The sequence below is a fragment of the Dendrobium catenatum genome, unplaced genomic scaffold (assembly GCF_001605985.2).
Source record: "Dendrobium catenatum unplaced genomic scaffold, ASM160598v2 fragScaff_scaffold_629, whole genome shotgun sequence".
Classification (NCBI taxonomy): domain Eukaryota; kingdom Viridiplantae; phylum Streptophyta; class Magnoliopsida; order Asparagales; family Orchidaceae; genus Dendrobium; species Dendrobium catenatum.
This window is the reverse complement of record NW_021319091.1, coordinates 435,258-447,807: the sequence shown is the minus strand read 5'-3', so window position 1 is coordinate 447,807 and position 12,550 is coordinate 435,258. Positions and strand designations below refer to the sequence as shown.

General features: G+C 37.9%; 1 protein-coding gene across 1 annotated transcript; it reads right to left on the bottom strand.

The window, feature by feature from the left end:
- Positions 1-1,918: 1,918 nt before the first annotated feature.
- On the bottom strand, positions 1,919-12,549 carry LOC110094448 (structural maintenance of chromosomes protein 4-like). Its single transcript, XM_020819688.2, has 11 exons — positions 12,409-12,549; positions 6,299-6,604; positions 6,048-6,224; positions 5,577-5,660; positions 5,293-5,502; positions 5,121-5,210; positions 4,922-5,043; positions 4,681-4,836; positions 4,492-4,599; positions 4,327-4,387; positions 1,919-4,184 (listed from the first exon to the last, which is right to left on the bottom strand). The coding sequence occupies exons 1-11, from the start codon at positions 12,547-12,549 to the stop codon at positions 4,026-4,028; spliced, it is 1,614 nt and encodes a 537-aa protein (XP_020675347.1). The 3' UTR covers positions 1,919-4,025.
- Position 12,550: the final 1 nt, after the last annotated feature.

Below are 12,550 nucleotides of genomic sequence, written 5' to 3'. Positions count from 1 at the left end.
GGAAATCTCATTACATGGAGGAGCAAGAAACAGAGTGTGGTGGCAATTTCTAGTCCAGAAGCATAGTACATAGCTATGACCTTGGGAATATGTGAGCTACTATGGGTCAAGATGATTCTAGAAGAACTAAGAATCAAGTGGGAATGATCCATGAAGCTACACTATGACAATAAATTAGCAATCAATATTCATGATAGGACCAAGCTCATAGAAGTGGACAGACATTTCATAAAAAGATCAGCTTGCAGACATTCTGACCAAGGGACTCGATAACTTTATCTTTCTAGCACTGAGTACCAAGCTGGGAATGACAGATTTGGATTCCCCAGCTTGAGGGCGCATGTTAAATCCCAGCCGTCCCTTGACACTTGATCGCACGGTCAGGATGTGAATCTGTGGGAGGCTTACCTGGATCATGCCGATCTCTGTTAAATCTCAACTGTCCCTTGACACTTAATCTGTGGGAGGCTCACCTAGATCACGTCGATCTCCTTCCATATTTAGGTGGCTGATTTAGGAAGGATTATATTAGAAAAATTATGTATGATTTCATAATTATTTGTTTTTTTATTAAGATATATTGTATAGATCTATAAATAGGAATAATTTTGTGCAATAAAATTAAGCTTTTTCTCCATCCAATTCTCTAAATTTAACAGCTACAAATATCTTAAGTGGCTTCAATGCCTCCACGATGATTGTCGTGTTGATAGAAAGTCTTAACTAGAATGAACTACATGCTTTCCAAAATGCCCCAAAATTCTAAGGTTAATCACTCGAGATGCAAGTTCTAGTAAAAATTCAAAATTCAATATCTATCAAAATTTAAAATACTCTTGTGAAGTTAACCTCTTAAAAATTAAAGCAAAATTCGTCAACCCTCCGCAACTAATTGCCAAAGATAATAAATTTGAGAATAACTTCAACTTACTGAGCTAATTTCTATCACTAAGATTCATTTTCAACCAATCTTCTACTTGTAAGGACATGTGACAGTGATTTTGCTGTCAAATGACACCATAGGTAAAACATTATGGTCGGTGCTTTTTGTGGGCTCCAAAAATTCAGCCCTGGCCTCCCCGCCAAGCTGATTTGCTTTTATCTTTCGGCGAGGGAGTTTTAACGGAATAAGTTTCGGGATAAATTTTGGAAGGCAGATGGGTTTGTAGATAAGACACTACCCAGAGTTTTTGCCCTCATTTGGTGAGGACTTTATAATCTGAGTTCTGGTTTCCTATAGGTGCAAGCAACTATAGTTAATTACCCCTCTCAATAACGAGAGAGAACTTTCGATTAAGGCTAGTCGTCAATCAGATATGTTAGAATACGTGGCATCTGGCGTATAGTAGCAGCAATGGGTTTGGATTGGAAAGATTGGATATTTGGAAACTTGGGGTTGAAATATTTAGTAAGTTTGGAAAATTTGATATTTAAAATAGAAATTGCACCATCTTGTACTTAAAGCCGATGGTGGGGGAATGGATGATAGACCTGACCAAGATCCCATGGTTCCATCATCCCGGGCCATCGTGGTCCCTAGTTTACTTAGTCAGAGGAGGTAGTCGACCCAACCTGACAGAAGGATCCTTGTCGGCAGCCATGGGTTGCTTCGTACAAGGGGACCTCGTAGACCTGGGTTGAATGTTTGTCTAAGTGGACAAATTTGAATCCACCTTAGCTACAGAGGGCTTTGTGCCCTATCGATCATATCCTATTAGTTCATATCTCAAGGATTTGATGCCACTAAGGAGCATATTGGCTCTGGCCATAACCTCTATCTGTGATGTTTCAGAGCTTTTCTTTACTCCTGCTCTGATACCATGATGAAAACGTTGAATCTTGAGCAGCTTTCTTGAGAAAGGTTGAGATCAGAGAAGAAGAGAGAAACGAGCAGAATTGTGAAAGAGAAAGCACGACATTGCAGAATAACAGAAAGAAAATATTATCTCCCTTACTACTTACAGAGTACAGGATGGATATATAAATAGACCTTTGGTCTATTGGTAAAGAAGTAAATATACAGAAATGCTTAAAGAAAGTACAGTACGGTAGTCTAATAAAACTAATTACAGAATATAACTTTTAATCACTTATTCTTTCTAATACTATCAAAGCGAAGAAAAATGTTCTAATTCATATTACCTGACTAAAAAAACCAGAAACATTTAGACCAGAAGCTTCACAACAATTTTCAGGCATCCTCAATTTTTGGAGAAAGAAAATTTACTAAATCGTAGAACATTTTATTCATAGTGATGCTTTAAAGAGAAGATCTTTAGCCATAGAAACCTGAATTAAACCAGAAAAGAACCAGTTCAAGAAGAGTCGCAAAATCAACTGGAAAAGAAAAAACATTAACGTTTCAAATCTTGCTCTGACTTGGAATCCTCGCAAACACCTTATCATCATAGTACAATGAAACATATATGGCTATTTACACTTCTATGTAGATAAGCATGGGCGCCAGTGCACCCCTTCTATATCAGGCTTGGTTTTTCCGCTTATAGCATAAAAGCTTCAAATAAAGTCCCAGATTTCCAACATTTTAAAAACAGGACCGGAGCAGCTAGTTCAACAGGTTGAACTAGAGTCCGGTCTATCAACCAACCCGATTTCACAACGAACCAACCTGAACAGCATTGAACCAAAAGTTTGACCAGTTAACTGGTGCCAGTTTTCAAAACAAATTTATTTTATTAAATCATTTAAATAACTAAATCAATTAATTATATTTAACATATTTTAATTAATTTTTTATAATATAAATAATATTCAATTTTTAGCTAATAATATTTAATTAGTTTATCTATTCAATAATAAAAAAATAAAAAAATAGATTTATCTAATTTTTAATTATATATGATCTAGGCGTGTCAATATTTGACCCGATCCAAAAAATTCTAGGTTCGGGTCATCCCGTTTGTCAGACAGGTTGGGTTCGAGTTTCGTTTTTCAACCAATTTATAAAACTAGGTTAGGTTCGGGTTGACCCAAAAACCCAAAGTCAATCTGGGTTGACCTGGAAAGCTCGTCTACCTCGCTCGCCTCACGTCGAACTCCGAACTCCGCAATGCACCACCAAGAACTGTCCCGCCACTCCCACGCTTGCATCGCTTCCAGACTCCCTGCCTTCATCCGCATCACGGTCGACCTCGTCATCCCTGATCCCTTACATGATCTGCCCATTCGACGGCAAGGTCATCATCCGCGGCCCCCCACCCCTTCCCTCCTTCCCCTCTGCATCCGACGAGATTGGCGTCCTCTTCGTTTGTGCCCACTAAACTCTGATGGACCCCATCATCAACTCCATGGTCCTCGGCCGCCATATTCCAACCGTCACCTATTCCATCTCTCGCCTCTCCGGAATCCTCTCCCCAATACCAACAATCCGGCTCAGCCACAACCGCCGAATCGACTTTCCCATGATCTGCACCAAGTTCCAGAAAGGGGATTTGGTGGTTAGTCCAAAAGGAACCACCTGTAGGGAACCCACACCAGAGGACCATCTAGTGGTTTGCTTGACCGCTTGCCTCACGTCCTAACTCCGCAGCCAGCAATCAGGGTTCACACCTCAGCGAGCCTATCATGTCCGAGTTCGCGGGTTGGGTCGGGTCAACCCAGCAACCGGCGAGTTGGGTCTGGCTCTGAATTTTCAACCATTTATAAAACCGGGTCGAGTTTGGGTCAACCCGTTTAGTCCCAAGATAATTCTAAGTATGACCTGATCCTAACCCGAAAATCCATTTTGACACCACAAATAGTACTCACTGGCGACTTTTCCAAAAGATTATGCAACTCTGGTTCTTTAGTGCAGTGCATATCTTGCAATGATATTAGAAAATTATGCAAATCAGCTTAAAGAGGAAAAAAATGAATTTTATAGTTTTAAAAAACTAAAAAAGTTTAGCCGAAAGTACCGCGAAAAAAGCAAGAAAAATTCAGAAAACAAATATTAAAAAAAAAAACTCCCTTAAGACAGACACATTGTATATACCGCCAAAAATGAGAATAACATTATTAGTGTGTTATGCACATAAACCTAAACTTACCTTCTCACCCCCAGATAGATTGGCAATGTTCTTCCAGCTCTTCTTTGGGGGCCTCACGCTGAAAACAACACCCTCTGAGAAAGGATCCAGAGAATCAACAAGCTCTAGTTCAGCATCACCTCCGAGAGTGATCATCTGCAGGGAAAGTTTCATTATCGATTTGGAGCTTTATTGAACAGTGACACGCGTTTAACGATTAAATTGGAGATAAAAACAGAAATCTGGATAAATAATTGAAGATCAACAAATAGCTTTCACAATATTCCAATGGCAAAACCTGGTACATTTCTTTCAGCTTCAGGGATATAATGTTGAATCCTGTCATAAATTCATCCAGCCTGTGAAAAAAACTCAAGAGCATGTTCTGTTACTATAGTCATATAAAAGAAAGCTCATCAAATTTACAAAATTACTCGGAAATCCATACTATAATTCTACTAACCTTTTCTTCTTCAACCCATCATAGTGTCTCTTAAGATCATCCCGCTCCTGTGTTGCAGCATTAAGCTCTTCCACACGTTCATTATACAATAGTGCCTTCTGCCGGTATCTGCAAAGCATAACAGCGAAGTGAAGATATTTAAAAAGGAAAATTAATTTGTTGACTTTGCATTCCATTTTCTATGCATACTCGGAAATTGAATCCAAGTTGGAGTTCATGTCCTTCAACTGAGCTTCTAGCAATGCCACCATTTCTGCTGCTCTTTTGAGATCACAAACATCACTCATTGAACCATCTGTGAGAACTTCTTGCAGCTTTTCCGGATCAATAGCATCGCTTTGCATCCTGTGAGATGCGGATCATTCAAATTTCCAGAAGGCTGTAACCATAAGTTATATAAGCACTGAACAAAAAAAATTATGCGGCTCACTGATCCAATTGTTTTCCTAAATCTTTCTCAATATCATCAAGCCTTTTCTTGAAACCTTTTACCTTCATCTCCCAGTCTTTCAACACCTTTTTTATGTCTTGCAATTTATAATCATTGTCAACCTGTTGACAATGAGAACCAACACTGATTCAACCGCTAAGAAACAACAAAATGTTGCACTGAAACAAAGGGAAAAAACCTCAGCTGCACGTAGTTCATCTAAGCCTTTCTTTAATTTATTATATTCCGCCTTTGTTTCATTCAAAACATCCTTGTGCTTGTCAATGAGCTGAAAGATATCCAAGAATCAATAATAGTAACCAGCATGCTGCCTGATATCAAGCAAAAAGCAAAAAAGAAGTATGAAGTACCGCTTGAGTTTTCTTATAATTTTCTTGAACCTCAAATGCCTTTTGCTCTATTAACTTAAAAGCAGCTTCCATTTTTTCCTTCTCATCAATCAGATTTTCTTTATCTTTCTTCAACTCTTCAATTGATTTAGTCAACTTCTTTGTCATTTTCTCACCAGCAGCTATCTTAACCTTCAACCGGTTAACCTCACTGCCAGCTTTGTCAATGTCCTAACAATAATATTTGAAACATTAGAAAAAGCGTAAGGAAAAAAACCTGGTTAGCAGCATAAATATTCACTTACAGATTGGATTTTTGAGACCTTCATCTTCTGATTTTTTAGTGTTTCACCACCAGCATTTTCTATTTTATTCTGAAGTTCCGTAGCCTTTGAGCACATAAGCAGAGAAATATAAGTACATATGTAAAGGACTTATAGATATGGAGGCCATTATTTTGTTTTGAGTCTGATCAAAACAAAAGGCACATAAAGCAGTTTTAAAAACAATCAAGAATGGAATAACAGTCCTTTACAAAGAAAGAGGACAAACCTACAACTTTATAAATTAGAATGAGAAGAACTAACAATAGACAACAAATTTTGACCCTTCCAACAATGATCGGTGGATTCATGAGAGACTATCTGTTATACTTGAGGTAGAGGGCTGATAGTGATGATGAAGAAAAAGTTAAAAAAGACTCAAAATTGCAAATCCTGAATTTTCAAGGAACAACAAGAAGAATAGAAGATGATGATTCACGTAGTATTACTTACTCTATCTTTAAGTTTATTAGAGCATCTGGAAAGCTTGTTCACTTCCTTATCCTCAGCAGATATAATATCTTCTAACTCCTTGAGCCTACTCAGGTCATCATTTTTTGGTTCCGCAGCAGCCTTCAAGGCATCAAGCTGCTTTTCTATGTAACTATGTTGAGTAGCATGACTATCCACCTGTTTGAAAGGAAAACCAACACATCATTAACGTGAAAGCGCCACCAAGTAAACATTAAATATAGACCTGCTACCTCTTTTTGACTCTTTGCCAGTTCCAGTTCAAGATGAGATTCAGTTTTTTCACAGGCCTGATAACGTTTGGCAGCATCATTGATCATTTGACGCAATATTTTTAGCTGATCCTCTAACTCAGAATGTTCTTTCTTGGCAGCAACAATAGCGTCGCCAGAAACACTCATTTTGACTGATGTTCCCATCTTGCCACCACGCGGCTTGCTTCCGCCGCCACTCATTGTACCAGACTTCTCAAATAACGCTCCCTCAAGGGACACAACACGGCGAAATTCTCTATCCTCACCATATGCAATCCTAGCAGCCTGAAAGAAATGAAAGATTCTTCAACAACTTAGAATATTTCAGAGGATTTAAAAGTGAATCACATAAAACCAAGAATTTCATATTTTTACATCTTTCTACGATAAACCGCAAAAAGCTACTGTAGCATGAAAGGTTGGTTTTCTGCAATAGATAAGCCTATGCAGAGGTAATGCATATATTCTAAATCAAGCAATTAAGTTCATCTCCTGCAAGATGAAATGTCCCAGTTTCTCACTGTAAGATCCCTCAACTATATTAAAGCAAAATTCTTAAACATTAAGGCTCTTTTTAATATAATGATTAGTGTATCATAAAATTCTTTAATATCTTCATGCCGGAGCACTACTATAATGGGTTACATCCAAGAAAGTATCATAGAGAGAATACAACAACGAGGCATGTTAGGCAAAAGCATAAAACCAACAGATAAGAGTTTAAACTATGACAAATGGCATGATAGCCATGCATCAACCAGAGGACAGGAGCTAAGTACCATATAAAACAAAATGCTACACTGTAGAAGTCACCTCTTCAATGTGCTTGAGACAACGTGCTGCATTGCGAGAGCCACCTCATGAACCTATGAAGGTCACCTTTAGTGTTTTATCTTTTATGGTGAATGATTCTTGTTGAAAAATATGAGCAGATTGCAATTTTAATAGGTAGAATAGATGCAATACTACAATTTTTTTATGAGAGAAATATGGCCCACAAAAAAAATAAGAAAGCAATTAACCTAATTAATTACAATCATTTCAGGATTCGAAAAGTCATCCTGCAAAAGAAAATAGTGATTGGTGGATTGCTAACGAAGGGTAAGAGAGTGGCGGATTGCCAAGGTAACTGATCATATGGCTGACGTGCATTATATACAATGAAGCAGGTGCTTGCAAGGCTAGCGGAGCCAACTGGAAGGCCACAAATGATGCACATTGCCAAGGCAGCCTAGAATCAGGATTTACAAACCCCATTCAAGCTGTGAACATATAGTGATCATTTGTAGCTTTAAAGAAGGTTGTTAAATTATGATTGATCAAGAGCTTTAACAAGGATATGAACAGTCACAATATTTATCGGAGTAACTCATTTAAATTACTCATTCATCAACTTTATGATTTATAAAGTGTCTATCAATTCCAATATGCTTAGTACAATCATGATGAATAGAGTTCTTAAAAATGCTAAAAACTACTCCGTTGGTACACCCATTATCATAAGGTTCCGTAGAGGAAAAGATTAAATCTTCTAGATGATGTTTAAGTTACACACCATCAAAAATCTCAGGGTCAAGACCCAGAATTCTACTTCAACGTTGCTCCTAGTTGCCACAAGCTTTCTTTTCTGTATCTCCATGTAACTAAATTTTTTAGTATAAAAGAACAATAACTAGACTTGGATTTTTGATCAATTAAAAATCTATCCCAGTCAAAATTATTAATGATTTTGATACTTGTGCTAATCCCCTTTTCTAAAAATAACCCTTTCCCATATGCCTTTTTGAAATAACTTAGTATTCTGAATATGACATCCAAGTGCTCCTTTGAGGGATTATTCATAAACTGATTAACACGACAAAAGAGAAAATATCAGATCTTAGTAAGAGATATGTGGATAAATTTTCCTACCAGCCGTTTGTACCTCTCCTTGTCAATCGGGATTAGAACTTACACTATCCCAATTTTATTTAATGGATCTATTGTCTTTGCAAGTTTACAACCAAGCATAACAGTTCCCTTCAATAAATTCAATGTGTATTTCTATTGCAAGATGGATATTCCTTTGCTTTCCATTGATATCTCTATTCCAAGAAAGTACTTTAATAAAGCAAGATCCGTGATTTCAAATTCTTTAGTAATGATACACTTCATTTTTTTCTTTGTAGTCCCACATCAATATGATATCGTCTATGTACACAATCAAAAAAGAAAGTTTACCTTCAGATGATTTTATGTTGTGTAAAGTGTGGATAGATTATCCATGAGAATAGCCATGTCTTTTAATAATCATGATGAATCTGTCAACAAGTCCTTGATGATTATTTCAAACCATACAAGGACTCTTTAAGTATAGAGAGTTGGTTTGTATTGCTCTTACACTCAAATCTAGGAGGCATTGTTGTATAAACTTCATCTTTTGGATCCCCATTTAGGAATGTGTTTTATTACATCTAATCAGAGTGACCAATCTAAATTTATAGCAATAGAGAAATTTACCCTAGTAGTTCTTATCATAGCAGCGACATACATGTTTATTGATAAAAAGTGTCATAGATTTATGTGAAACATTTTGCCACAAGTCTTGCTTTTCTTGGTAAACATTTCCATACAACTTGTATTTCAAATTAAAAATTCATTTGCATCAAACAACTTTGTGAAAGATTCTAGTACCATTTATTTCGAAGGCCTAAATTTAGTCATGAATTGCATTTCTACTGAAAAGCTTTTTGAATAATGTTTAGAATTTCCAAAATTGAAAGATTTCTAGTAAATGCAAAAAGCTTAGGAAATAATTCATCGTGCGAAATATAATAACTAGTCGTGTATTTGGAGCAAGTGCTTATACTTTTCTCAAGAGTAGCAACAAAATGTTTAGATCATCATCATAATCAATATCATCTTATCATGAGGGCATCAAGACATGGAAAATCTACTAGAGATGTAGTCGTCAATCAACGACCACGATTACATCATGCTACTTATGATTTTCATATTTATGATTGATGTATTTTTATTTTAAGAAGTTTATTATGCTTTTCCTTTTTTGCCATTACTTAAGGGCTTAAGTATGTGTAAGCCCTAAGGCCATTGTGATGGGGACATCAGTTGGAAAGTCTACCGTCGACGTGGCCGTAGATCAACGGCCACAATTTATCTGATGTACTTTTGATTTTATTATTGTCTACTTATTGATGTATTTGTTTTTATTTTAGCATTTTCCCTTTTTACCCACGCTTGAGGGATTGAGTCATGTAGCCCCTTGAGGATATTTGAGTCCTTTTAAGTCATTGTAAAGGCTATTTAAAACCTTCATCTTGTTCTTTTGGAGGTTAATGAATTATTATGAAGAATTTTTCTGCATTTGTGTTCTTGAAGCTTATGTGAGAGCTTGAGAGAAGTTTGAGAGTTTGGTGGAACCTAGGAGAGGCCACCCGTCGTACCCAATAGTCACCACCGGTGGCTCTTAGTTCTCCTCCCTTTTCCTCTCCCTTCTCCTCACTACCATCACCAACCATCTCCACCGCCGATCTCACTCCATAACCCCATCTCCCCAAACCCACCGTCGACCTAACCACCAACACGATCCCTTTTCTTCATTAGCTCCTCCACCCGCCCCACCCAAGCCAAACACACCGCCGGCCACCCTTGTTTGCCTCCATGAATGAGGAGTTAATGCTTCCTTAATGCTTACCTAAAGAGTTTAAATAATTTGGGAAATTATTTTCATCATTTGAATTTCAAATAGTTTCCTAAATTAGAGAACTATTTTAGGAAAGTATTGAATCTCATTCATGATTAATTTCAAATTTAATTTGGGCGAAATTTTTCTTCTCCTAAATTAAAGAGACCAATTAGGAAGGGGATTTAAACTTCTCCACAAAACCCTCTCTCCCTCTCTCTCCATGCTGCCGGCACCCCCTTGCTTGGGCCTAGGGGTGTAAGTCGAGCTCGAGTTCGAGCTCGCTATCTATCTAACGAGCCGAGCTCGATAAGGGCCAAAACTCGACTCGACTCGACTCGTTTACACCCCTACTTGGGCCCCCTCCATTAATGCTCAATCAAGACCAATAATTGTAATTAATTTGAAATCCAAATTCAAATTAATTCCCTCTGTTTTTACTAAAAATCTGAACTTAATTTTCAGATTTTGAAATTAGAATCCTTACACCTCCATCCAACCAAGCTTTTCAAACCCTAGCCCTTCCCCACCTCCCTACACCGCCAGCCTCCCACCTCACCTCCATCTCCCTCTTTCTTCTTTTCTCTCGAGTTCTCCCCTTGCATGATTATGATGTATGACCGATCCGGAGTTTGATTCCGGCTTCGCCTACTACGGCCAAGGTTTCGTGGATCTTCTCAAATTGTCGTTCTTCGACGTGAATCCAAGCATTGAAGGATCCATAGAAAGTCCGTCGACCACATACTATTCGTTTTGACCAAGGCTATGGAGGAGCACATATCCGAAGGTACGTGGTGTATCAAGACGTTTCTCCGCGAAGGTGACCTTCTTCCTTGACTCGTGTACTTTCACATTCTACTTACTTCGTAGAGAGATTGTTCAAGCAAGTGATTGTGTTTAATTATCGTCATCCATTAGTAAGCGTAGGATTGTTACTTCTTTGCTTTTGGATCTCATTGTTAGGCCACGGTTATGTTGGAAACTACTTCGCATGCAACGCTTTGATTTTCCTAAATGTTTTGATTTCGCTTAGTCTCTTGCATGGCTTAGTCTAAACGAAAGTGACCACTTATTAGTTTTATTTTGTTGTTTTAGTTGCTAATAACGAAAATCCAAAATTGCTCTTTAACTATTTTGTGCAAGTTTTTTGTTTCACATATAGTCCTGTATCACATCGTAGTACTTTTTATTTTCTCATTGTATGGGCTATTTAAAGCCCCCCTCTTCTTCTTTGAGAATCAATGAATGAAATCTAAGAAAATTCCTGCACGTGTTCATTGGAGAGAGCTTTGGAGAAATTCCTAGGGAGGGAAATCGGATCACCCACCAACCTTGGAGACGGCCGGGGGTTCGTGGTTCTTCTTCCTTTACCTTTCTTTCATTCCTTTTCCTTTCCCTTCCTCCTTCCCCATTAAGCCACCAACATCCCCATCCAAACCCCAACCTCCTAGCCGCCGGATTCCCTAACCACAATCCACCTTGTCGCTGGCCAACTCCCACCACCAAACCATTCAACCCACAAACCCTAACCAAACCCTATTCCAAACCGTCAGCCACCACTTTGCTTTCTCCTCCCTCATCAATTGCCATTACAACTTTCCTAAATTAGCTCTACATATTTTAGGTAACTCAAATAATTACAAATTCAAACCTATTTGAATTTGAAATTATTACCTAAAATATAAATCCTATTTTAGGAAAGTTTCCAAATCCCTTCCTATTTGAATTTTAAATTAAATTGGGATGAGTTATTTCTTCCCAAATTTAAATCCTTAAATCAAGAAGGTATTAAATGCTTCCATAAACTCTCCTTGCACCCCCATGCCGCCGGCCCCTTTCCCATCCACCTTCCTTTTCTCTCCCAAGACTCCTCTAAGGAAAGAATTGAAAGCTTACCTAATTTAGATCCTCTTAAATTTGGAAAGTTTTCAGACTCCAAATTCAAATTTATTTTGAATTTGAATCCTTTCCTAAATTAAGAAGGATTCAATTTGGAAACTTTCCTATTATCCCAAATCTGAATTTAATTAGAGGTTTCCCTTTAAATCTCTTTCCAAATTTAATCACCTATGATTGGAAAGAATTCAAATCCCAATTAATTTTCTCATGCAAGACTGGGCCTCCCCCTTTTCCTCCCCTTTCCCATTAAAACCCTTCCCTAATTTGAATCCAATCAAGCTCCAATCATCTAGCCGCCCCCCTACCTCTCTCCAATCCCATTAATTTCCCTAAAATTAATTCCCCAATCAATCCCGTAACTCTCCTCAGCCCTAGTTGTTTTCCCCAAGCCTTCCACCACTTGGTTTTCTTCCTCTACTGGATTTCTGAGTGCTGTCCAGATTTCTGGGCACAATCTGCACATTGCCTAGGAAATTCCAAATTTTCATCTTGCTGTCCATGCCGTTACCAACTGCTGTCCTGCACCCTGGGAGGTCTGAAATTGCTGTTCAAAAGCCTCCAACAGCCTAATAACAGTTGCCCAAGGTTTATACAAGTGTTGGAGATTGCTGTCCAGAATTTCCCAAGTGTCAAAGTTGCTGTCCAGCATT

Coding starts and splice junctions, on each gene's coding strand:
- LOC110094448 (XM_020819688.2), bottom strand. CDS start 12,549: ATGCTGGACAGCAACTTTGACACTTGGGAAATTCTGGACAGCAATCTC. Junction 6,225..6,298: donor TGGCAAAGAGTCAAAAAGAG/GTAGCAGGTCTA, acceptor CCTTTCAAACAG/GTGGATAGTCATGCTACTCA. Junction 4,185..4,326: donor AGCTGAAAGAAATGTACCAG/GTTTTGCCATTG, acceptor CTTTCCCTGCAG/ATGATCACTCTCGGAGGTGA.